Genomic DNA, 27300 nt, shown 5'->3' with positions numbered 1-27300 from the left:
ATTTTTGTTATCTTACAAGAGTCTAGCGCCTCACTTCTAAAATGACCCTCTAATCTAGAAATCCCGTTCAGCAACATACTGCGCATGGTGGATTGATGTTTTTTTCCGTTTGTGGGGGAGTACTGCAGCAGTTGAAAGGGACTTTTCAGCAATGAACTTACAAAAAAAACACATTACGTAAGCGTTAAACGCAATTATGAACATCCACCTAAATGGAAAACCCCTTTCAGATTTCTGTGCAGAAACCTCTGTAAATCATAGGCTTGATTGTGGAACTGGCAAACGTCATATTTGATTCATTTAAAAAACGCAGTACCCTCGGATGAATTGACATTCCAGATAACTTGATCTTTGTCATTTAAATTATTTCATAAAAGAAATAAATTATTTCATTAAAGAAATACTAGGTTTTACTATTAGTAACCTAGTATTTCTTTTATTACTGTATAATGTAATTCTAGTAGCTACTAATTCTTTGTGTAATTTATATAAATGTTTGTAATAAATAAGAAAAAATTATATTTTTATTTATTTAGAAGCGAGGGGTTAGTTTCAAAGGAGGACGGGTACATTGTTGAGCTAGCCGTCCTCGGGGACGGGTAAAATTTCTGAGTTTTTTCGAGCCCTGCTTCGAAGGGTCTACGTAACAATCGAACTCTCCTATCTGCTCTAACGCACTGAAATCGTTACTCATCTGAACAACCTACAATTTTTCAGTCATTTCGGGTGCAACTAATTTGGTCAAGCGTCTAGAAGAGGCGCTGTGCGTGATGTCGTGCTCTTAATAAAGGCAATCGAGTAGGTCTTCTGTTGTCATATCTCATTACAGTCAGTTCAGTTCAGTCAGTTCACCCCCTTGTCCATACGGACACGTTCATTTCGCGTCCTACATTGATGCGTTTGGTTATTTCACGCAATGTTACTTGTCTGTTAACACTTACAATTCTACGCACAGGTCAGCGGTCTTCATCATTAAGTGCAAGCGTATCGTGTACAAAATGTATATATGGGTAGTGCAATGGTAGGAAATTTATTTATGCTCAAGTTTTTCATCTGAGAATGTTTATCGTGTAATTATTACCCTAAGACGAAAAATAACAGATTTTGAACATGGAATGGTAGTTGGAGGTAGATACATGGGACATTCCATTTCAAAACTTGAGGAATTCAACATTCCAATCTTTGTCTTTAAATGCAAGCGGTTTTCCACTATGTTGCCCATAGTGGAAGTTTATGTTTAAAATAAGGTATTCTTGGCACACTTTTGTCACTTTAGATTTAGGAATGATGAATTCCTCCAGTTTTGAAATGGAATGTCCCATGCATCTAATTCCAACTACCATTCCATGTTCAAAGTCTGTTATTTTTCGTCTTCGGGTAATAATTACACGATAAACATTCTCAAATGAACAATTTGAGCATAAATATATTTCTTACCATTGCATTACCCATATATAAATTTTGCACGCGATACTACTGCCACCTGTATATTTGCATATTGCTATCCTATGACTTTTGTCACCTCAGTGTATAGTAAGTAATTTTGCAAGATCAGATCATTACAGTGTATCAAGATATTATCCTATACAGCAAATAGATTTTCACCAGCACTCAGCAAAAGTCTAAAATTTGGTGAATGTTACATTTGCAAAATTACTTTAGTGAAGGTCCCAAATACTTGTTAAATATCATTATTCTCCAATTACATCGAAAATGTCAAAATTTAGCTTTTTTTATTTTGATGTTGAATGTTTAATGAATGGAAATTTTAAAAAAAATATTAAGGAAGTAAAAACATCATCACCATCAGAATTTCCACATTTACCAGCATAAGTCATATTTAAAAAATTTTTTGGATATTCCCCATAATATTAAGGTTCATTAATTTCATTTTTTTAGAGATTAAGATTTCCATAAACCATTCAAGGAAAAATAAAGTTAACAAAAGTATTACTGAAGTCAATATAACAAAAATAAATTTCTCATTTATCAAAATCAAACATGAAAAACATAACTTAAATTAATATAAAAAATATTTCTCTTTAGTATTTCAAAGAAATTTTGCATAGCTACATATATAATCTTAAAACTGAAAAAAATTTGAATGTTACCTGGTTCAACTACTGACATTCAAACAGAGGTTACTGTACCATTTGTTACGTTTTTAACACAATTGGGAAAGAACAAGTTTGCAAAAGTATTTCTGAACTGTTGGCTCATCGAACAGTATATAATAAAGTTAATTGCACTATTTATGAGCGCCAAAGCATCCATAATATCGCCAAAATTCACATACACATTTTCAAAAAATTCCGATCCAAGAATGCCACTCAACAAAGCTAAAAGTCCAGAGGGAAATTCAGTCAGTAGAAACAAAAGCAACACTGCCAACAGCATCTGCGTTGTTCTATCGTGATCTTGGTTGCGTTTCAGTCTCTTTCTTCTCTGGTTTCTTTCGTACAGAATTCTAATGAGTCCAAGACTTATACCAGTCAACGCGACGCAAGGGACAAGTTTCGTAATGACACTGAAAATCCAAAAGTTCATATTTTTCAGCAAGTTATTATGCCTCTTAGCTATATCACTGAAATTAACAATGTAAACAACTTGTCCTTCCTTATCTTGGAAACTGAAAATGGAAAACGTAAGATATGCCGGTATGCAAAAAATGGCGGACATCATGTAGGTGAAGAAAATGGCATATTTCGCCCTCCTCATGTTGCACCAAACAGTTGTATTCTGAGGAAAGCTGACTGCCAGGAATCGCCAGATGGCGACAGTTACAGTTAGCCATGTCGATATGGTGTGGAACACTATGGTGAAATGGGCATGGAATAGTGTGAACACTGCCCATCCATAGGAGAACTTTTCTGTCTCTGGTATATCAGTTCTAATGTAGTTATGATATGTAAAGGGTAGGTAAGATACCATGACTAGCATATCAGCCATTGCTAGTCCAGTAAGTATGGCGTTGGTAGGGGACAACATGATTTTTCGGGTAAGAACTATAACATTGAGCACATTTGCTGTGATACCAAACACACAGAAAGCAAAACTGAGATAACCATGGACGTACCCGTAACCTGCTCTTAGTTTTGCTAAGTAATCACCATAATAGGGATAGTGGACATCTTCAGAGTATAGGAATCGCTGGGTTTCATTGTCGCTGCTGAAGTTCGTAAAATAACCGTCACTCAAAGACGCGTTAATATATACTTGTAAATCCATTCTTCTCAAATCCAACAAAAAAGCATAAGATTGCTATTTTGGAGGTATTATCTTACTTCTTTCTTCTTAATTATTTCTTCTTAATTATTCCTTCCTAATTATTTCTTCTCAATTATTTCTTCTTAATTATTTCTTCTTAATTATTTCTTCTTAATTATTTTCCTTCATAATTATTTTTCTTCATTCAAACCATTCAAATCTTTGCACACATAACAATAGCAGCGTTTAAAGAAAAATTTAATATTTTTTCTCTCCAGATTCTCGATTTAGGCTTCAGCACTATGACTTAAACTCAACCTTGTACTTTAGAAAAGCACCACGCAACTATAAATACAAGGTAAGAATTGCGAAGATAATGCTGCACATGTGATTATATAGTTTTATAATTTTCTTTAGCATATTTCTCCCCAGAATCAAAAATTTTGTTAAAGTAGAATTTTTTTTTAGATAATATATTGGCTCTCTATCGATTCTTCAGTTTCCTTCAGATAAGCTTCAACACGATTATTACCTTAATACCACTAAATTCATTATTGAAACTAGAATTTTAAACAATTTATTTTATTTCAAATTCATGCATACAGCCGATTAGAGTGTGATTACGAATAAAAAAAAAATCGAATAAATCATGAACTTCACTTTTTTATGTAGCTTCAATGAAATTTAGCAAACGAAATTCGAATACATCGTGTAAGTTTCAGCACCAAGACTGGAATTTGATAAAAATTATGGAGAGTTTTAGGTATTTTTAAAAATTCTTTTCTTCATTCAGTCAATTACATTTCGCTTATATTCAGATAGACTTTTTAGATAAAACAAGAAATTGGCTTTTATTCTAGAATCTTCTGGTAGCCCCATAACAGGAATCTGTTGGCAAGTGAATCTGTGAATGAAAAAGGTTTCTGAATCAGTAAATGGTCATGACAACGAAAATAAATTATAATTTTAGAATTAAAAACCAGTTTTGGGCAACTTAATAAAGTTTAAAATTCATGAAGGTCAGAACGCCCTACACTCGATAGAGTAGGCAACATGCAACATACAATAAATTTATAACAACCCTTGTAAATAATATTTTTCTGTATATTTATGAATATTAATGAAAATATCCAACAACACTTTCAAGTTTAGTTTCTGTGAGAAAAAAAAATCTAAAAAAGCCAATTTACTTGTTTAATCTAAATCTAGATTTATCCGATTGAAAACTCATAAATATTATGTATTTAAAAACAATTTAAATAAATTAATATAAATTAAAAGACTCTTATCATGAAAATAGTCCCTTGTCTTCTTCTTAACGTACCTACGAAAGACTGCCATCAAATCCTAGGAATTTTTTTTTTCTTGAAGAATCGTGCTGAAACTAAAATAGGTTATATCTCTTAACAATTCCAATATCTTTTAAAATACAATGAAGGAATTATTGTTGAGATAGTTATTTACATGCACACAAAGTTTTTTCAGAAAATGTTGTATTGTTCCTTCTAGTTTTTAAAAACGATCTGTATTTGAAAATTCAGATATTAATACCGTATGAAAATCGGAGATATCAAATGTTAATAAGGACAAAAACTTTGAGTTTTTATTATTTATATGAGTAGTCAAGAATGAGCTATTTAATTAACACTTTCATCGCGGCAATGATGCTTTTTATTATCCTTAGAATTCCTCAGACAGCACTAAAATTGAAATAAAACGCAAATTATTTTAATACTTAGTTATTTTACCTTAAAAAATAATAATCAATTGCAATCAATAACCATATTCACTAGTACAACAATTGAGCATAGCTAGTATTCCTAAAATACTATTTGTCTCGTCTTTTGCTATGAATGAGTTAAAATTAAGTTTGCTGTTAAAATGGAATTTTCTGATTGGTTAAGCGTTAGTCATTGTTTTAAATTTCAGCGATTCAGTTTTTTACATATTTTAAAAATGACATCAGTGATAACTTCTAACTTATAGCTCTATTTGAACAAAAATATATTTTACTGCTTACATTTAAATATTCAATTATTTTATATTCGCTGAGTCAGATAAATTCAGTAAAGATCATTACGTGGCAGCACGTGTGGTCCATGACATCAGATTTATACTTTTTTTTGGTTGCTTGATACCACGTGACTTTTTTTCTTCCAATTCCTACTATTAGTTCACACTCTCCCTGTATATATATATATATATATATNTATATATATATAATTATTAATTAAATGTAATTAATTAGTTTTAAGTTTATATGTGAGAAAAATTATAATTATTTAATAAAAAGTAACTAAAATAAAACTTTTCTTTGTTGCCCTAATTAGCAATTTACTTTAAAAAACATTTTTTTATATTATTGGTCACTCGACAACTTAAGATTTTACAATTTTCTTGTCAAACCATGAATATTTTTCTCTTTTATGTTTTAACAAAATAGAAAAAAAAATGTCATGCTCACGTCATTCTTGTAAGCTAATTACCTAACTTGAAAACCAACTATGAAAAACCCACGAACAATACCAAAACAATTTATCCAACGATAAGATTGTGTAAAAAATGCATTACATCAAATACGTCCCATTATACAATTTTAGTGCCCGTGAAATTTCGAAGATAAGTACCCTTGAACTATCATAATACGCAATCCTCGTAAACTTCGTGTTTCTTCATAATAGCGGCTTAGAAACAAAGCACCAAACTTTGTTAACTTCCTATTATAGCTTTCTCTCTTGATATCGCTTAATTTTATCTCGCCATTATCACCATAATATTACATGTTATCGATCATAGGTGCAATTTGAGATATTATGAAGTTTCTTTAGTCTTATTTTATTAGATGAAATATTCTCTATCCAAACAATATAACAAAAAATTAGTTTCTAAAAGGTTTTAAACCATAAAAAAGGTCAATGAATGATTGCTGTAATCACATTTCCTCATTGTGAAAATACTATCATTATATTCTATAAAAAACGAAGTAGCTCCTACAACACAACATATTTTATGTATTTTTTAATTCTGTTATGTATTTTACGATATCAGTGGCTTGTTATAATAGCAACAATAAGTAAATATTTAGAAAATAATTGAATAAATAAATAAAACTCAATTATCAGATTGAAAAAGCCTTGCATTTTATTATTAATCTTTATTAAGCAGTTCAATCTTACTCCATGAAAGTTAAATTTTTACTTCGGAAAAATTATTGCTTCAATTTTTTTTCAGGGAACGATTTATGTCACCAAAAATTATGCCTAAAAACTCCACAACTCTACTCTCTAAACTTCGCCTTTTTTTTAAGAGAAAGTGGGGAGGGTGTCATTTAAAAGTAACTGGTGATTGAGGCATTGTTCGCACACTGTTAAAATTTCCATTCTAAAATTATGGTAAAAAAACGGGCAGCTGTCTGTCCATCCGATTATCCGTAAAGTTTGCGGTGAAGAATTTTTTTTTTCCCTTATGGTTTTGAAACCATTTACAAAAAGTATGGTTATAAAACCATGAATACGAAACTATACGCTTTTTAGCTATTTACAACTAGCATTTTTTAAAGACGTTAAAAAAATAATTATATAACTGGACATAGAAGCTCAGTTTTTCGTAAAGTAATGGGCATTGGAGAGTGCCGGACACTGGAAATTCTGCATGTTTTGAAGGAATGGAGGCAATATTGTGGTGTCAATACTAGGACTCGAACTCCAGTACTGCCGGTCATGAGATTGACAGATAAGCCCGCTCGGCTATCTTATCTACCCAGTTTCAAAGAACTAAGTAGCTTCATTAGGTGGTTCTAGTTGGTGCGATAAAATTCTGGTTGTTTAACCGCATTAGATGAAAGCAAATAATAAACAGTTTTTTTCAAGCTTAGCAGTTTGATTACCATTCCATTTATGGTAATTTGACTGCTACGATTAAATATGGTAAAATAAAAATTCAATAAATTGTTATTTAACCATTTTTTCCGAGAAATTTCTAACAGTATGGTGCATTGTTTAACGCTGAATCAAATGGGAGCAATCACGAGACAATTGGACGAAAAGTTGAAAAGTTATAAGAATTTCATATGCAAAAGTAAAAATATGTATGTGCACTTATTTAGTTATCTGAAATAGCTAACTAAACGAGCGAGACACTATTCTTTATGTACGTTTCTTCTTTCAATCGAATGAGACTATACACGAGTTAATATAAAGAATAGTTCAAGAGTTGCAAGCGTTTTGGTGTATAAAAAATGCTATTTTCAACGTAACTATTTACTTTCCTATCTTGGGACTATCTGAACATATGAGATGCATTTTCCGAGGAAAATTTCTTACACTGTATTGAATGAAATAAAATTCGAGTTTGATAGGATAAATAGTTTAGGTTATAAGGTAGTAGTAGTTTATTTACGTCGCACTAGAGTTGCACAATGGGCATTTGGCGACTGTCTGGGAAACATCCATGTTTATGGTTCGAAGTGAAGTTTTTTTCAGAATAAGTTAAATTCAAAAATACTTTTTATACAAAATAAACTATTTAAACTTTTTTAACATTGGCCCTTTTGATTCGCGTTTGATCTCATTCGATTAAGCTTTCGTATATCAATCTAAGATGAGTGAATATGTGCAAACTCAAAATTGTTCTTTTTGTACATAAAATGCTTATAAATTTTAAACTATTAGTCCGATCGTTGAAAAATTGATCTCATTTAATTTAGCACAAGAAACACGTGCTATTGTTGCTCTGAACTCTTCAATCAGAAATGTATTTTTGCAATGTTTTAAAAAATAGGTAAAATCAGACTTTAAAATACAAAATTAATGAAGCCAGATATTCTATTTTAAACATAATCACTTGATTCATTCTAGAACTGAAGTGCTTATATTTAATAACACAGTTTGTTTTTCTAAGTAAAAAAATACACTTTTATATACTATAATAATAAAATAAAATCTGAAAAAATAAAGTTTAGCATTTCCGCAACAGCCCGTAATAGGCTAAATATCTCACGAAGTATATACACCACCACTTCTGATCAAATGCATGATGCTGAACTTTTCATCACCATTGCGAACAAACCTCATTTACTACCCAGATAAACTGGTACTCATAAGTCTAAACTTTGGTTTAGTTTACGCAGCTACTCAACTGGGAATCCACATTGGCAGATTCGAACCTTAATGTGCCATTGCGGGTCAGGAAACTAAATTACTTTATATTGCATTCTTCAGGGTTGTTGTTTTTTTTTAAAATAAATTATTTAAACATTGATATTCTTATGAAACTGGTCATCTTAAGCTATCATTTCCATGACAAAATCAAATTGCGGATCAGGAAACTAAATTACCTTATATTGTATTCTTCAGGGTTGTTTTTTTAAAAATAAATTATTTAAACATTGATATTCTTATGAAACTGGTCATCTTAAGCTATCATTTCCATGACAAAATCAAATTGCGGGTCAGGAAACTAAATTACCTTACCGTCATTCGGGGCTACTTTGTGCAGCGCGGGCTACTTTGTGCAAATTCGAATTTGGCATTTTTCAAGTGCTGCTATTCAGTATTATGTTTATTTCACGTCAAAAATGTGTGAAATTTGAAGACAGAAGTCTCTTCTATTACTACAAACATTTTTTCGAATTTTAAAACAATCTCAAAGTGCGTTTCGTTCATCCAATGTCAACAACTTTCCGAGGACGTCGGATGTCGAAAAGTGTGCGTGGAAACTTTAGTTGTGAAATGCAAAGACGTTGATAAAAAAATTGTCGCAAGTGCAAATTTTTTTATTTATATATTAATAAACAATTATATCATGTTAGCGTTAAAAAAATTTGAAAATTAATAACAAATAAACGGAAAATGAAAAAAAATGCACTTTGGGGCTACTTTGTGCAAAAGTTTCATTCGTTTTTTTTTCGACAGAAAAATGGTCAGACGTTATAAAAAAATACCTGGAACGAGAAACTACCGTGATTACACTTTAGAAAAGCTGCAACAATGTTTGCAAGCAGTTGCTGGTGGTATGTCGATTGCAGAAGCTTCTCGGAAGTACAAAATACACAGAAATACTATCTCTAATAAAATTTACAAGAAACACGTGAAACTTCCTGGTAAACTATTATTTTTCTTCTACATAGATTTTTCTAATGAATTAATCAAACAATTTAACACAAAAAAATATATTTTATAGGACATCAGATGATTTTGACAGAAACTGAAGAGCAAGGTCTGTCATGTTTATTCAAGGATGTTATGTTCAAATTTAACAATATCATAAATGTTAATAAATATGTAATAATTATTATTTTTGAAATTTCATCCATTTCAATGTTTAAAAATGTATATGGTTTCCTTTTGTTTAAACTCGAATGTTTTGAAATAAACATTCTTTTTAAGAAAAAATTCTTCAAAATAAATGGTTTTTTAGAGCTGAAAATTATTTTTAAGCTAATATCTTTACATATCTTGATGTTTTTGTCTTTAAAAATGTCAACAATTAACTTTTTTAACAATTTTATATCAATATTTTACTAAAAACATGATTATTAAACTGAATTCCTATCGTTACACAAAGTAGCCCCATTTGGGGGCTACTTTGTGCAAGGTATGTTTTGACTTATTATTCGTAAATATTGCATACAAATAATACCAATATTGATCAAATTCACTCGTCTGAGTCCAGTTATGAATATAATATCGATAAAATTTACTAAAGTTTGAATTAACATAGTTTTTTTACATGTCAAAGTTCAAAAGCTGCGAAATCCTGCACAAAGTAGCCCCGAATGACGGTACATTATATTCTTCGGGGTTGTTTTTTTTAAAAAATAAATTATTTAAACATTGATATTCTTATGAAACTGGTCATCTTAAGCTATCATTTCTATGACAAAATCAAACTGCGGGTCAGGAAACTAAATTACCTTATATTGTATTCTTCAGGGTTGTTCTTTTTTTTTAAAATAAATTATTTAAACATTGATATTCTTATGAAACTGATCATCTTAAGCTATCATGCATGACAAAATCATATTATCGTGCATGTCGAATTATTTAAATAAGAATATTATTTAAAAAAAACAAGAGAATTATTTCAGCTACCCTCCTCTTTCAATTCGCTTCCTTCCTCTTTGAATTCGCAAAATGAAAAAAAAAAAAAATCTTAAGTCATTTTGAGCATAGGGATGCAATTAATTGCTCGATTCATTTAAATTCTTTTCAATGAGCATTATAATCTTTTTTTCCGAACCCGCTTTTAAAGAAAACGGTCTTTTAATTCTGTGAATTTATAGGGCAGTTATTCAAAATTTAACAAAACGACCTTGAGAGAAATTGCATTCTATTAATTTTGTACCTTTCTAAATACAAGAGATAAACTACCTTTTTTCGTTAACCCATTCGTTAAATAAACTAAAACTAGTAGCTACTTTTTCGCGTGAAAAATGGAAAACGAAAAAATTATGTGGATTACCGAAACATCATTCGTTTCGTAATTATATCCCAAATGATGGAAGTTAAATGGCTAGAGAATTCAAAACTTAGCATCGTGCATTTGATATTTTATTTTTCACGTTTTTAAACTTTTTTGCTTTTTTATTATTTTTAAATGAATATTTTTTAGCTTTAGCAAAAGTGTATTACTTTAAAGGAGATAATTTATAAGAATTCTTAGAGAGGCATACTTTTTTTTTCTCATTTGCAAAATATTTATACATGATCTTAAATAAATAATTTGATTTATGCTTCTGAAATATTACTTACTTTCCTAAAGAGTTAATAAATGTTCTTTCGAATTTTTTGTTATATGTTTTGAAATATAACATTTTGGAAGAACATGAAATATTTTTAGATTTATTCTTATAACATTTTGTTCTTGCTGAAAATGTAAACTGTTTTTAACAAATTAAGTAAGAATTCTTATTTGTGTGTAGCTTAAATTAGATAGCGCATTAAGAGGAAGACCAAACGATGTAAAAATGAACGAAAACATTTATTTAATGAATCATTAACAATTTCTTTAATGCGTTTCAAACGATATCGGGATGTAAGCGGAAAACGATCGAATCCCTATCACGCGTCCAATATTGTCCAATATTTACGAAAACAAAATTTCCGATATTTACGAAGACCAAATAATTACAGATCTCTTTTCTTCGTTAAAAAAAATCAGCTGGTTATTTTAGAAAAAACTTATGATTGCTAGTTATTTTTCCGATAGTAATCATACGTATTTTGTATTTTTTTAAATTTATTTTTAAATTTAGATGTTTTGCCCTCACTTTGCTTTGCTCAAAATCTCCTCCAAATGCCCTATAATCAGACGTTCGCAATATTCAATTTTAACATAATTTAGATATAGTTTTCGATTTTAATAGAATAGAATAAAATCCTAATCACTTTACTTGCTTGCCAATGAAATTTCATCTACATTTTTTTTCTCTATAAATTTCTATAAATCTCGTGGTACCTTATCACAATACCTTAATGCATGGCATAAGAATCATTTTCTTTGGTTAAATTTACTTTTTGGCTTTGTATTTTTTACTAAACGTGTGTAAATGAGAACCAAAAATTTAAGAACGAGAATTTCCGAATTAGTGATTTTAATTATATAAGTTTTTATCAGTTAATTATATCAGTTATATCAGGTTTTAGTTATATATCCCAGAATTCTAGTTTTTTATACAAGAAATGTCATAATTATACAGTATGGTAATATCACCAAATTTTTTTTTCCGTGTGTTAAAAAGGCACCACTGTCTGTCTACCCATTTCTACTGATTCTATGCATCAGAGCACTGAACAGGTGAATCTTGGCTTCGGGTAGACTAGTATATATATATATATATANTTTTTGAAAGTTTCATGTTTTTCAACTTTTTGTGCTTGTAGAATATATTAATTTTCACTTAAATACAAACGTTTAGATATCAAATTGAAGGTAATTTAATGTAAAATTTAATAACAATAACAGAATTAAAATATCTGTTTTACAAAGAAAGTTATGCTCATTTTAGTAGAACAAACAAACATCAATCGTTTTGAATAAGGACGTGTTTTGTAATAAAAGCGTACTAGCCAATCACAAACACTGTTCTTAGGACCTATCAAATGGCTGTAACTATAGTTTAGGTTATTTGGATGGTAAAAGATTTATTGTTGTGGAAATATTTTGCGGAATGATGCATACCAGTACAATTAAATAGAGTATTGATGTTTTTGAATATTTAAAATCCTTTTTTTTAATTAAACTAATTTTAAACAATGTCATCAACAAGAAGAACTAATTGGACATCTTCGAAAAGAAACCGAATTGTCATATTGAGAGAAAATGGCCTCTCTTATGCTGAAATTGCTAGACAAGTTGGTGGTTCAGTGACTTGTTCTGGTGTACGGAAGTTCTGTTTACGTTATGAAAAAACGAAATCAGTGGAAAATAAAGCCGAATCAGGCCGAAAAAAATGCACAAGTACCACCTGCCGATAGAAAAATTACACGGCAATGCCTTCATGATTGAAACATTTCATCAGGTGCTATTAGATGTGAAGTGAATACAGCGGGTATTTCAGTAAGTTCAAGAACAATAAGAAGGTTATCAGGATTTGAACTACAAGCTAGAATTCCATGTAAAATACCATATTTAAATCAAAAGCAACGCGAAAAACGATTTAAGTGGACAAAAGGACACTAGCATTAAATGGTCAGAAAATCAATGGAAGCGAGTAATCTGGAGCGATGAGAGTAAAATATCGCTCTTTGGTAGTGATGGTAGAAAATACGTGAGACGTAGAGTAGGTGAAACACTTCATTCTGATTGCATTGAAGCAACTACAAAAAACCCAACGAATGTCATGATTTGGGCATGTATGTCTACAGATGGTGTGGGCCAAACTCAAGTGATTGATGGCATCCTGAATGCCAAAAAATACATCGAAACTGCCCTGAAACCAAAATTGATACCTTCCATGAGGGATCTCTTCCCCAACAACGCACCATTTATTTTTCAGAAGGATTCAGCTCCATGCCACACAGAAAAGTATGCAAAGCATGGTTTCAAAATAAAGGCATAGATATATTAACTCCAAACACTCGTTTACTCGATGAAAAGACGCTGTGAAGCTGTGTTAAAAAATAAGGGTTAACCCACTAAGAATTGATTGCGTAAGTATCAGTTTAAAAAAATGCAAATCTAATATAGATCTTACTATTAGTTGCATAACTTTTTTTGTAATACAGATATTGTAATACTGTATTTATGATTTAATTTTACATTAAATTACCTTCAATTTGATACGTAAACGTTTGTATTTAAGTGAAAATTAATATATTCTATAAGCACACAAAGTTGAAAAACATGAAACTTTCAAAAAATGTCCACACTTTTGGCCACCACTGTTTATATATATATATATATATATAAATAAATAAAGAAAGAAGATAATGGGATGATAACACATAGCCAATCACAGAAGACTTCTAGTTAGTAACGCACAAAACAGCCAATCAAAATTGAGAACGCATGTTTGTAAAAAGGTAATAATTTTTAATAATGCTGTTTGCAGAAATGTTACAACTAAACTTACCAGCTAAATCTTGTTGCGATTTTCATTTTGTATTGAATGTGTGAAATATATTGAACGGAGTTTACTTTGAAATACTTATATCTTTTATAAAAAAAATATGAATCGCCGTGAATATCTTAGATGATATCAACAGCGACGTAGGGCTGAACATAATTTAGCAGTATAAAATTCCCGGGAAAATAATCGTAGTGCTATCAGTACTCTCCAATTCATTTAAACATATGCTGTAAAAACATGGACATTTTTTTTATTGATCATAGATGATACAACACGTGGAAATATTGCAATTTATACAAAGAAAGTTATAAACAATGTATTTTTTTGATTTGCAAAATGCTTGACAAACAAAAACCAATTCAATATTTGTTTTTATGTGTACTTGTGCGTTTACTAAACCCGCTTTAACCATTCTCCATTTTAAATAAAGTAACTTATTATTTAAATTTTTACAAAGAAAAATAAATTTTTAAAGCATGCAATTAAAACAGTGTCGATGAACGCAATCAATCTGAAAAACACAATACTCTCAAAAGCTTCATATTTCATTTTTAAACAGTGATTTGAGAATAGCAATCCAATTAATTTTTGTGCTATGCAAAAATACTGATCTCTCTCCTTACCCAATTAATATAAATCATAAGAATTTCCTGATTTTTATTTCATTTTGTGATTATTTTCTTAAATTTGTGACAACTTTGATTTTAAGAATAAGGTTTCACGGATTAGTAACCAAAAATGAGATTTTCAAGAAAAATCTTTTTATTCATTAAACGCTCTGCAAGTTTCTCACAAAGGAAGAATATTTTTATTTTACTATTCTCGGAGAAAAATAACGAAACAAACAAACACAGCCACCTGGAAACAGAATTGAGAAAGAAAAATCTAGCTTCGAAAAGAAAAGAAAAGAAAAAGGAAGGGATAAATCTCAAAAACTTGGTAATTACCTTTTTGATAAAAATGAAAAGTGGCGTTTCAGGATTTTTCAAGAGAGTCTTTGGTATTTTTTAAAGGGGAAAGTAAGATATGTATATTTTAAAAGAAGAATTTTTCGTTAATATTTGATTATTTTTCAGAAGTGAGAATTATTTTTCATCTTAATTTTAAACAACTAAATTTTTAGACAGAGAAAAATTGAACACTATTATAGTTAAAATAAAGGAACTCAAAGAAATTCAAATTTACAATTTAGAGTTTAGTTTTAAAATCTCTTCATTAAGGTTAAATCCGTAGTAAGCTAAATTAGAAATAAATTATAAGTTAAAAACATAGATTATGTATATACATTATGTACATATATACAGATTATTGTGTACATAGCATATATATAGATTTGAGCTAGAAACGAAATTCCGAGAGAAACAATTTCATTCTAAGAAAATTTCAAATGCTGAAAAAAGTATAGGAAAAAACTAAATACTATTTTGGCACATTCGTATGAGTGACTGAAATTGATTATCGAAAAATTATTGTCTAAAAAATAACACAGGGAGATATTTTAATGGTAATTGACAAACTAGAGGTTAGTGATATAATAAGGGTATTTTCATAAAATTTTAATCTTAGCAACTTATTTTTTATTTGTTTATTCTATTTAACACACTAACCTGGTCCTCACGACCGATATTTAAAAAAATCAATATTCAGTTAAAGAAAAATAGAAAGGGTGTAAAATGGTACCTTTTAAGCATATTTCTTGGGAAACCGGAATTTTTTTTCAAGCCAAATTTTAAAAGTAGCTGCAAAGCTTAGCAATAGATGGCAGCGTTAGTTTTAAAAACAATTAAGCAGTGTTTTTCGCTGCCCGTCAAATTGAAATATTCAAACGTGTGATCCAAAAATTTCGTTTTCAAATTACGCTGCGTGATTGCCGCAACTATTTTTAAAAGATTTTTTGTTTTGTAATTTTTCTCAGTTAGCAGCGCAGTCTATCAAGAAATTTTGCATCTAGTTTTGAAGCTTAATGAATAGAAATCTTCTAATTTTAAGTAGAAGGCTCTATTTGTAAGTAGAAGTTTCTATCTTTGTTTTTTTTTCTTTGTTTATCTTTGTTTATCAGTGTTTTTTTTTTCAAACTATGGCTCATTTTTCGGGGAGCAAAAACTCTATGCGTAACTTTTTGTATTCCCTTATAACTAATTATAGAAAACAGCTGTTTCTTAGCATTTTTTTGGAAACTTAAAATACACAGCTTGATAATTTCTAAGTAACAACTGATTTATGCGGAGTAGCGTTCCCGACAGCGCACCAATAATCTTAAAATAAAAAACAGAGAGGGTGTGTTGGTTGTAAACGTAAATGTTTCTAATTACAAACAACACTAAAACAAGTATCTCATAGAACAAACTCTTTTACTATCACAAAAGTACACAAAGAATATATACATGTTGCCAACAAAAGAATAATGTAAGAAATAATATAATAAATAATATAATAAATAATCACCGCCTCTGCGTTCACGCAGTTGCGTCTGGAACAGAGGGCGTGATCGAGCAAGATCGATTATCTGTACAGAGAGCAGTGTATACAAGCAATTCATTCATTCATTCAAAAACTAATGCTGTTAGGTGTTTAACCAAGCTGTAGGTTGTTAAACTTATTTCTGTGTAATTTAAAATGGTTTTGCAATAGTTAAGCGCGAAATATCAGCAAGACGTCTTTTGGGTGCTTACGATAGTGGGCGAGCAGTTGGAAGACTGGAAGCAGGTAAAAGGTGGCCACAGTAACGAGAGTGTCAAAAAGTGCCATCGCGTGATTAAAAAAGACAGGTAAAGCTGAAAATGCCATACGAAAACATGCAAGTGGTCGTTATACGAACAACAAAGAGATTGAGGTGTATCCCTAGTGGCAAAAAGGAACAGAAATGTCACTCTTAATTAGATAGCTGCAGTCCTTGGAGCCACCACCAGTACACAGGCTCCTGCTAGAGCAAACTCACGGCGATTAAATGCCTGTTTAAAGCCGAGTTCTTGAATCCGATAAATTAGAGGAATTTCAGTGTCCAAGAAATTGGATGATTCGTCGACACTATCATCAGGTAAAAAAAAAAAAAAAACTTGCGCAAGGGCATTGTTTATATTCAACATTATAAAATAATGCTTAAATACGTTTAAAATTATTAAATAAATTCAAATAAAATCATAATAACACAAATAAACCGTAACAGATCAATTTATTTGGACTAAAATATATGAAAACAGACAACAAAATGGCATAATCTGATGCCTGCTTGTTGATGTCACAAAATCTAAGACGCTGATTGGTTAAGGGAGGAAAAACTTGGATGGAAAGTAGAACATGCTCTACTATCACCCAAGGACTTGGACCAAGTACTTGGACGATCGTTTACACAAGCCAAGCTCAAAGCAGAACAAGTTTTCATCAATATCAACCAATCTTCGCCCAAGAACTTGGATCGTCTAAACAAGCCTTAAATCACGTTGGATTGTGTGCTCGGAAGCCTGTTCGCTGCATTTCCTTTCAACTCTAGAAAGAATACGCTGTTGTAAGGAAAGTATTGGTTGGAGTTAACAATTGTGGTCCAGACTGATGTTCAACGACGAATCCAATTTCACTGCGTCAAGTTATTCAGTTTACCAGTTAGTGTGGAGAGAGAGGGGAACATGTTATGCAAAAAAGTATGTTAATGAACGTGATCGGTGTTCCCAGGCGTGGTGGTGTGGACAGGCATCATACACAATGGCAGAACACCTCTTTGAGCAAGGTAGCTCAACATCCCAGCGATATTGCAGAGAGATTATTCTGGATTATGTTTGTCTTCTTAGTGGTGTTGTAGGTCCACAATTTCTATTTATAAACGACAATGCGCAGAGGTATCGGACACGCTAGAAAATGAAGGTATTGTCCGTATGCAATGGCCTGCGTACTGACCGACCTAAAACCTATAGACCCTGCCTGAGAGGCCTTTGGCAGTCGTGTTTCACAAAGAACTCGCCCTCTCTGAGTTGTGTAAGACTTCATAACCGTTTTGAGAGTGAAGTATCTCCCAAGGACACCCCAATAGTTTAGTGGACAGCTAAAAAAAAAAAACAGATACAAAAAAACATTCATTAGTGTCCACAGTAATCATACATATCACTGAGATACTCATATCTACTTCATTCTGCCAAGAACTATTTTTCGTGGCTGTTTGGAAATCACCTAGGGCAGTGTTCCCCAACCTTTTTATCACCGCGGACCTGTCAACGTTTGATAATTTTACCGCGCCCCGCACGGGGGGGGGGTGTATTGTTCATATTTTAGATTATTTTGATCTATTAATTTTAATTTAATTGTATTTAAACATACCTTTAAAATAAAATATAGTTACAACAAAAAATAAATATAAAGGGATTTAACATTTTAACTTACTAGAACGTTAAATCAATGCGTCATGATCGAGAGAGAAGACGAAGTTCTTCTTTTGTTCCAATGTAAATTTCACGCCCCGCTTTCGTGTTTTATTCATGATATAACATAAAAAAATTTATGTCACTACCTTCAGGGGCCCCCTTTTTTTAATGGAACACAAATATTTGTAATTTGGGGTATAAATCTAGGAATCTAAATTCAGTTTTAATGAAATGGGCGGCCCGGTTCCATTTGATCCAGGAACCGGCCCGCGGACCGGGGGTTGGGGAACACTTGTCTAAGGGAGCATATTTTTTATATTTAAATCCTTATTTCTCGATTGGACATTTTTCGCACCATTTTGCATTATAATAAACGTACATTGTCTCCGCTAAATATGTACTTAGTTTCCTTCCTTCAATTAATGCCTCTCATTAATTATTCCGGAAAATGTAACAGTTCCTTAGCAATTGTCATGCCGTGTAATTATTTCAAGATATTTCAGGAATATTTTAAAAATATGATTATATATATATATNATATATATCGCAGAAATAAGAAAATGAGACAATTTTGTTGCATTTTAAGTCTTCTTAGTTTCATTACAGGAATTTTGTTTATTTATTTTATTTAAATATCCATACTTCAACTTATTTTTCAGAATTTTTAAGGACTTATGATTTGATATGTATTACTTTTTTTTAATATATTTATAATCTAACAAAAAATCTATTTCACGAAAACAAATTATATTAAAATATGTAAAATATACACAGTCTTTCCTTGTTCATGCATTTATCTTTTATAACTTTTTAAATTTGAAAAATAACGTAAATGCAATCATTTGAAAAAGTCCCTCAAGGTTTTCGTACAACTTCAATGTGAAGAAAAATGGAAATAAATTTGTTTAGCGTTCTACTAAAGATAAAAGCGTACTTTTTCTTACAACTTTAAAGTTAATTAATAGAATCATTAGTTAAATTATAATACCAAAATGTCACGTTTCGTATTTAACTTTGTTTAATTTCTGTTAATGAGCCTTAATATAATGGAATGTAAACTTTTATACTTTTTTCAGCTCAGTGTTTGCATTTTTAAAAGTTTCGATATAAGTGATAAGATTTATATCTAGCAACATCTAACCTCCCTTTCTTATTCTTTATTTATTCATATTTTTTTAGTTACTTTGACATCATGTCCCTAAGCTTATAAAATGAAAGATTGCGAGAGAGGTAAAAGTTTCTCAATTGTTAAAAATTTATTATTCCCTTCTGTGTCTCTACATTAAAAAAATTGTAACGGCCGCCGTTGCTGTTTTGGATGCTCAACTTAATATTGAATTTCGTTTTATTGCTCAAAAACTATAAGACTTTGTACACTTTTTTGCACCTTAGAAATTTCAAGTTTCAAAGATTAAGATTGAATAAAAAAAATTGACATTTGATAATAAGTTCGAGAATTTCGAACTATTAAACTTGTTTTAATATTGTTATGCGAGCTGCTCTACATGCTGTAGGAATGTAGCTACTGAGTTAAAATTTGCTAAGAGCTTAACACAGAGAAAAATTTTGAAAATCCAATTCATTCGAATGTTTCTTGCAATTTTAACTGTTTTTTTTGTGAGACTTATTCTCTATTTTTTGGTTTCGCTTTCCGCTTCCTTTTGCCTAACTGCTTGAAATCTATAAGACTTAGAAATTTGAAATTACAAGGTGTGTAGAAAAAATGTGTAAGGAATTCAATGGTATAAAAAAATAAGATTCGATTATTAATTCAGGAATATTAACTGTTCAGCTAGTAGCAGTGAAAAGAACATTGTTGGTTGATTGGTTTGCTGAAATGCAACTGCAGAGTTGAAACTTGACGTAATGATAGGACCATTTTAAATTGAACAGTGTTATTTCGCGATTCCTATTTATTGCAATTTTATAATCCCAGCTTAAACTGGAATTACAAAATTGCAATAATCGCTTAAGCGTTAAGCCCTTTTTCACAATTTTTCTAGGTTTTTTTGCTTCACGATGCATTTTGCTTTAGTGCACAAAATCGATAAAGCTTGAAATGTCTGTAGGAAAATGTGCAAGGAGTTTCATTGAATAAAAAAAACAATTACTAGTCGATTGTTGGTTCGAGAATTATTATCTGTTACCCTTGTAATAAAAAAAAAATTTTTTTTCCTTCTAAATAATAATTATTTTAAATTGTTGTAGAAAAATTTCTCTCTCTCTCAATTTTCATTTTATAAGTTCGCGCTTGACGTGTAAAAGCAACAAATTTAATAAATAACTTTTAATGTAATAAGTAACTCGTAATGTCAAAAGTAACAAAAATTAGTAAATAAAAGAAAGATTTGGTTTTCCCAAACATGTTAAGCCAAATATAAATACTAACATTTGTATCGCGAACAAATGCGAACTGTTACATCAAATAAAATTATCGTTATATATTGGTAGCAAATCAAATTACTTCTCATTTATTACTACTTATTTTGTCGCATATTCTGTATTTTTAATTTTTAAACTTTTTTCAATTACATTTGATTATCTTTCAAATCTAGCTATTCTTTCATTTCTTTACGATTAACGTATTAAAAATTGTTTTTTTTATTTCCTATAAGCTGTACAATCAGTCTTTCCGATGAGCACACCTAGTGCGTTCTCCAGAAGTGGTATTCACTCCTTCAGGACCACCACGAAGGGTGAGATACCGTTGGCCATGTTAATTTGAACGTCTAGTTTCTGCCACACTAGATGGCAGCATCGAGACTCTATTTGGATGCTAAAGTGCACTAGGAATTTAATTTTGCCGGAAATGCCAAGAGTCAATAAGGCATTCCAGGGATCTTTTACATGCCGCATAATCATACGAAATGGCCGCTGAGGATTTTCTGTATCCCGAAAATCCGGTGTTTGGGCCGGGGATCGAACCCGCAGACTTGGGCTCAGAAGGACGACGACAAACATAATATATTTTCTAAATAAAACGATCTTTATTTACCGGAATTAGATCTTTATTTATCGATTTTAAGATCAACGGTGAAAAGCAGTTTATGTTCATCAAAGCATCTTCGCTGATAGGAATTGTTTTTCCACCGCGCAGCTCATCTTCACAGAGTAATAACTCTCGGGAGAGGAAAGTGCCGAATTTCTATGTTATTGATTTGTCAAAATTTAGTCAACGTTAAAATGCAACAGATGACATAATCTAATAGTTTTTTTTAAATAGATATAAGCTGCTCTTTCCCCTTGATCTTTAATAGTGAGTGATCGTAAATTGCAAGCAACCACGGGGGTTTGTGAGCTAAGCAACAGGGTGGAGCTTCCTAACAAAGAAAAAAGTAACTGCAAAAGAGCACTTAAAATTATAATAACTTTCAAATGAATTGGAATTTTGAAAAATAAAACTCTCGTTAATTGTATAATCCAAACTGGTTCAATAGCACATCAAAAACTCTGTATTGCTTTTTAGCAGGCCATAGATTGTCTAACATGCTTTTTTTATTACATAAAGTTTAACAGATAATAATTCTTCAACTCATGATGAAATTGTAATTTATTTTTATTTCATTAATATCTTTATACATATTTCTGCGAACCATCGTATTTCCAAAGTCTGTTTTAATTCTTAGTTTTTGAATGGGAAATAAAATACTTCGTTAACAACAGTGGCAACCAAAACAGTGGCGTTGGCGACCATTACGACTCTTTAACCCCTTAACGATCGGTTAATTTTCAAGAAAACGGTCATAAAAGTGTCTATTTTTTTGTCTTTTGTATTTGTATTGCGTATTTGATTAGTGCTGCAACTAGTTTAAAATAAACTGACTATCTACAATAATCTTAAAAATATCCTGGTACTGCCATCTGGTGTGTAAAATGAGAAATAAAATGAAATGAATTAGTTTTATTCTTATTGGCGCGTTACTACGGTCACTACTGTTACTACGTCAATATCAGGGGAGCAAGAAATAGAGGGCAAAACCTCACCCCGTCATTTTCACGGGAGCGAGAAGGAAAGGTTTAATATATGGAGATAATGGAGTCCTTTGAATCGTTTTAATATTTGCAGTATTTTTCTCTAAAAAAATTAAATTAGATTTCGAGCACTTAATAAATGAAAAAATAAACATTTTGCCTTCAGCATGGAAAAGACTAAAATACAGTTCATTAATTAGATTAAATACTTAGATTAAATACTTTAGTTTAAATACTTCTTATATTTCTTTTTCAAACTCATTAACAAACATGAAAAATCATAGTACTCTGAAACTACATATAATAAATCTGAAACTATCGTTATTCATTTGTCCTACTTAGCGGATTTTACAAATTGCTGCTTTCGTTATACTTACATTTATGCGTCACAGTTATTAATTATTTCTAGTTATCTCACTAAATGTATTTATGCAAATCGTACTTGACAGATGAAATAATGATTTATGAGCTGAAATTTCAAAAGCTTGTACTATTCTGTTGCATACAATAAGCGAAAGTCAGTTTGAGGTTCGTCAACCGAATAGCTGATTCGCATATTGTGAAGATGCATTTGTTAAAACATTATCAAACAAATATGATTGCCTCTAATTTTACTTGATGAGCAGAATTACCATATTTAAAGCAGCAAAATTATGTGAATTTATACAATTATTACGTTTAAATACGAAGTAACGTTCTGCTTAGTAGTTGACTCTGTTTACCAGAATTTACAACTAAAATTATTTATGATGAAACAATTAATGTTTTTGCAGATTAAGGCTATTTTTTGTCTTATAATGGCTTGGTATGATACAATGACGTACAATGATACAATGACGTACAATGATACAATGACGTACAATGATACAATGACTTTTATCCATGGTATCAATTGTATGTACAATGGCTGCAAAAATTAAGTATTTTATGAAGAGTGTCCCAAAATGTACGCAATATTTGGAATAAATATAAAACAGTTTTTCTTTTTAAAATTATAAATTTCTTATTGAAACATAAATTATAGGATAGGGTTATGTATGGAATAGCATATTGGGCAAATGATCTCCAGAGCTTTGCTAGCAAATATGCATTTTTTATCGAAATTTTCTATATCCATTTTGCATGAAATGCGGCTGAATTTCATTGAATATCTTCCTTCAATACACAGGTGAATGTGGGTTTGTAGACATAGATCTTTGACTTCAAGTAACCCATAGAAAGAAATTCAATAGTGTTAAAATCACATGATCTAGCATCACATGCATGAATTGACCCCCCAGTTGTTATCACCGAAACAAAATCAGACATTTTTCTTTGCTGTAATTGGATTGATTCCCGGGCTCTATGTCCTACTGAACCACATGCTGTCCAATACACATGTTGAACATGTGTATAGGATGGCCAGTGCGTTTAACGTCCTAAATTGATCCAGTCTCCTTAAAGTTTTGAATAACTCTCTTCATAATTGAAGAAATTAAACGAGTACTCCGACCATATTTTGTGTGAAATTTGCGAACTGTAACAGCCATCTTCGTGCAGTGCTATTTATTTTTTCACTAACCCTATACTGTCAGTAGTCTAACTGTATTCTTTTTTTGGTTGCCGATACTATATTTATTAGTTTTCTATTTAATTCAAATTATGTGTAAATTTTGGGACATCCTTTATAACTGATTTGACTTTTTATCTCCAATTTATAGTTTTTAGATTAGATTTTGTCTGTCTTTGGTCAGAGCACACCATGCATAATAAAAAATGGCGCGTTTTTACAATGGAATGTTTTTTGGCGTAATTGACGAGATCCTCACTTGAAATTGACTGTAAAGAGAGTATGATTTTCCTTACACAGGAATACTATAGAAAGTGAAAGGTACGGTGGAAATTCTGAGACATACACTTCTTTTACTTGGAAACACAAGAAAAGTTAAGTTGCGAAATCGCTGACAATTAAGGAATGGAACATTTTTAAAAGCTGCTAAATGAAAAATTCGTTTAATGAAGTCTTCTACGAGCAAACGTAGAAAAATAATTAAATGAAGCCATAAAAATGATTTATAATAGAAGAAAACCGAAAGTTTAAGACATCAAAGCACTAAAAATATTCAAAAACTTAATTAAAACATCCATTATAGAATGGTGCAAAAACGAAATACGCTGATTACGATTTTACGTAATTAAAAAAGTTGTTTAACCTTCCAAAGCTCCTCTAGCTGAAACTACGAATCGGTCCCCTGGGTCTAAAAAGATTCATGCAAAATTTGAGCATAAATTATATGTATTGCAATAAAATAATTTTAACGTCATAAAATATTTTTATTTTTGGCTCTTTTCAATTATTTTGACAGTAATAAAAATCAAATACTAAAAAAAAGTACTCGCGGTGTCGTGTTTACAGGTATATTCCATATCTCAGAGGGAAATTGAAAAAATGTATAAAGTTTCTTTATTAGAGTAAACTTGTTTTTGTGCGTTTCGTGCTCATAAGATAGTTAATGTCATACTTTTAATACGATTTTATGTTCATTTTTTCAAACAAACACTATATTCCACTCGTTTTTTTTCGAATTTTCAATGTCAAATGTTTTACTAGTCATTTGGCTGATCTATTTTTTATCCCTTTTTCTTTGCTTTCAAGGTTTTTATGTACGAATTAATGCTATTTCTTCTTTGCTTTTAAATACATCACTAATTATTTTTTCATACCAATTACTGATGATTTTAAATTTAGTGTTATAGTAATAAGTAATTTAGTTTTATAATAATTAGTAATAATAAAAATAAACTACGTGAAGGATATCAGAAGAAAAATTGCTAAATAGCTATTTAGTTATTACGGTTTCATCTAATATTATGAAAGTCGAATTACGCAAATTTAAAATAACTCTTTTTCATATTAAATAATAATCTCTACTGAAGTTAATATAGATCACGATAAAACTCTTAAAGGATATATTTTGATTTAATTTAATAAATCTCGATTCTTTACTCTAAAGTATTGAGCATAACTAAGTTGATTATACAGCTTGCAAATGAATGTCAGCTTTCATTAGTTGCCTTGAAAACATTGAAATTGAATAAATAGGTTAAACAACAGCTTATAAGGCGCGTTGTGCGAGATTTGGGATTGAAATAAGTTCGAAATTAGACTTAAATTCATCAATTATCTACGATTACCTACTTTTATTCTCAACTCCTGTGAATATGAGAGGAACAGTAATATACTGGGAACGGACAAAATTATGGAAACAATTCTATGCTATCTATGTAAACAATATAACTTTCTGTAACAAATGTTTTGGAAGATTTAACATGAGCGAAACTGTTGGTAAAATTTAAAAAATTTTGCCAACAGTTTTGCTGATGTCTGAATTTTTAGAAACCTCTTTTTTACCCATGCTGTAACGAATCAAGGCTACATTAAAGAGAAACAGTTCTTTTTTTTAAAAAAACACATCGGGTAAACTACATTTGAGGGTGCCCTTTGATTCTCGCCAAGTTGATCGCCAAACTGGGCGATGTTGAAACCCAATCGTGATTCTGATTGGTTTAGATTTTAGCGTTATTTTTAAATGTTCAACGGTACATATAATTTCAGAGGTCCGTTAGTTCTACGTTGAATACTGGCTGGTAAGGTTACTTTTGCTTCTGATCAATAAGATGGAAGGTATGTGGGCGGTCATAAAAAAAGAAATTTTGAAAAAATTGTCACCACCAGTCCGGAACCACAGACGCCATTTTCGATTCGTATTTCGCCGAATTTATGTGGCGATGGAGGCGCACAGATTCTATTCATGATAAATTTAGACAGTATCTAACTGCTATTGGAGAATTCTGTGCACCTAAATCTGAGGATATTCAAGCTTAATAAAGAAGTGAGTTGTTTTTTCCTTTTCTTTCTGTGCTTACTCCATTAAATTTTATTTCGATTCAAAATGTATTTTAATGGGCTTATTTTTGCTTATATTGGGTTCATTGCAATTTTATAAAGTTTAGGCAGATATTTTGTTGAAATTTTCCAATGTTTTATTGAAATATCATTATGTTTTGGCAGCTATTACTGTTACCACGGTGTTCCGTGCAAACAGGAATGGCGCCAAACATAAGTCGCCAATTTCGCCAAGTGGCACCCTCAAGTATATTTCTACCAACACATTTATTTGACAACCACACATAAATTAAGCAAAATTTAAGTACCCCAAACGGATTAGTAATAACCTTGCAAAATAAATGGAAAAATCGGTGACGGGTTAGTACAAACCTTAAATTCAAAAACAAAAACTATTCTCATCAAAAATCAACAAATCTCTTGTTGTTCCATAAATTGTCTTGTAATTTTATTTTTAATTTATCTCGTTATATGCTTTTTTATTCATGCTTTTGTTAGTCACATATTTTTTTAGATACTTTTAGACTTTATAATGCGAAATTCGGGTCGGTGTAATGAGAGGAAGTTTGAAGGGAATTAATTATCGACAATGTCAACCATCATCTATCAAAAGGTACCTCCTGATAGAATCAAGTTAACATATATCTTATATACTAGTGAATTGGTATTGAATATTTAAAGTGCTATATATTACTGGGTATCTAATAAGAGGCAAAATTAAACCATTCGAAATAAAGCCCGTCTAATTTGCTAACTTATCCCAAAGTTAACGATTTGGCACTTTTAAAATATTATTTTGAAATTGCCGAATCGTTTTGATAAAAAATAATAACCCACTTTTACTAATTTTTTTTAAGAAATTTCCGGATATTTAGACTGTTAAAAGAAATTGTGATTAATTTTTTCATTTATTAACAGAAGTAAATTGTGGCTACATTTCTTATATCGTTTTTACCAATAATCAGATGCTTAACAGGACATATACAATTTCTCCTCAACTGGGATGAGGTAAGAAAAAAGTATTGGAATGAACAAGTATTGGATTGAACTTTGGATTGAATAAATATTTATTTTTTTCTTCGGATAGAACAAATATTTTCTTTTCCTTATAATTTACACGTTATTTTATACTCTATACGTTATGCATAACATTAACTTTACACTTCACTTTATACTTCACATCATTTTACTTTACACTTTACTTTTATTTAGACATTATTTTACATTTTCCACTTTATATACTCTATGCTTTAAATTATACTTCTCACTTTAAGTTTTACGTTTTACTTTACTCTTTATTTAAATATATATAT

At 30.6% G+C, this 27300-nt stretch overlaps 1 protein-coding gene across 3 annotated transcripts in view; it reads right to left on the bottom strand.

The window, feature by feature from the left end:
• The window catches only part of LOC122269728 (G-protein coupled receptor dmsr-1), a 108392-nt gene that overhangs the window by 2823 nt on the left and 78269 nt on the right, over positions 1 to 27300 (bottom strand). Inside the window, exons 2-3 of one of the 3 annotated variants that reach the window (XM_071179474.1) lie at positions 3419 to 4111; positions 2112 to 3307 (exon numbers count right to left, since the gene is read on the bottom strand). The exons of 1 other annotated variant lie outside the window; for it this stretch is intronic. In XM_071179474.1, coding sequence (XP_071035575.1) covers positions 2131 to 3228 — 1098 coding nt within the window. In that variant the 5' untranslated portion in view covers positions 3229 to 3307; positions 3419 to 4111 and the 3' untranslated portion in view covers positions 2112 to 2130. Of the gene's footprint in view, positions 1 to 2111; positions 4112 to 27300 lie in introns of all 3 variants that reach the window. One more of the 3 variants, XM_043044155.2, reaches the window with a different exon arrangement.

This window comes from Parasteatoda tepidariorum, chromosome 4, assembly GCF_043381705.1.
Source record: "Parasteatoda tepidariorum isolate YZ-2023 chromosome 4, CAS_Ptep_4.0, whole genome shotgun sequence".
In the NCBI taxonomy this organism is placed as follows: domain Eukaryota; kingdom Metazoa; phylum Arthropoda; class Arachnida; order Araneae; family Theridiidae; genus Parasteatoda; species Parasteatoda tepidariorum.
The sequence above is the reverse complement of the archived record's forward strand: the minus strand, read 5'-3'. Positions and strand labels throughout refer to the sequence as shown.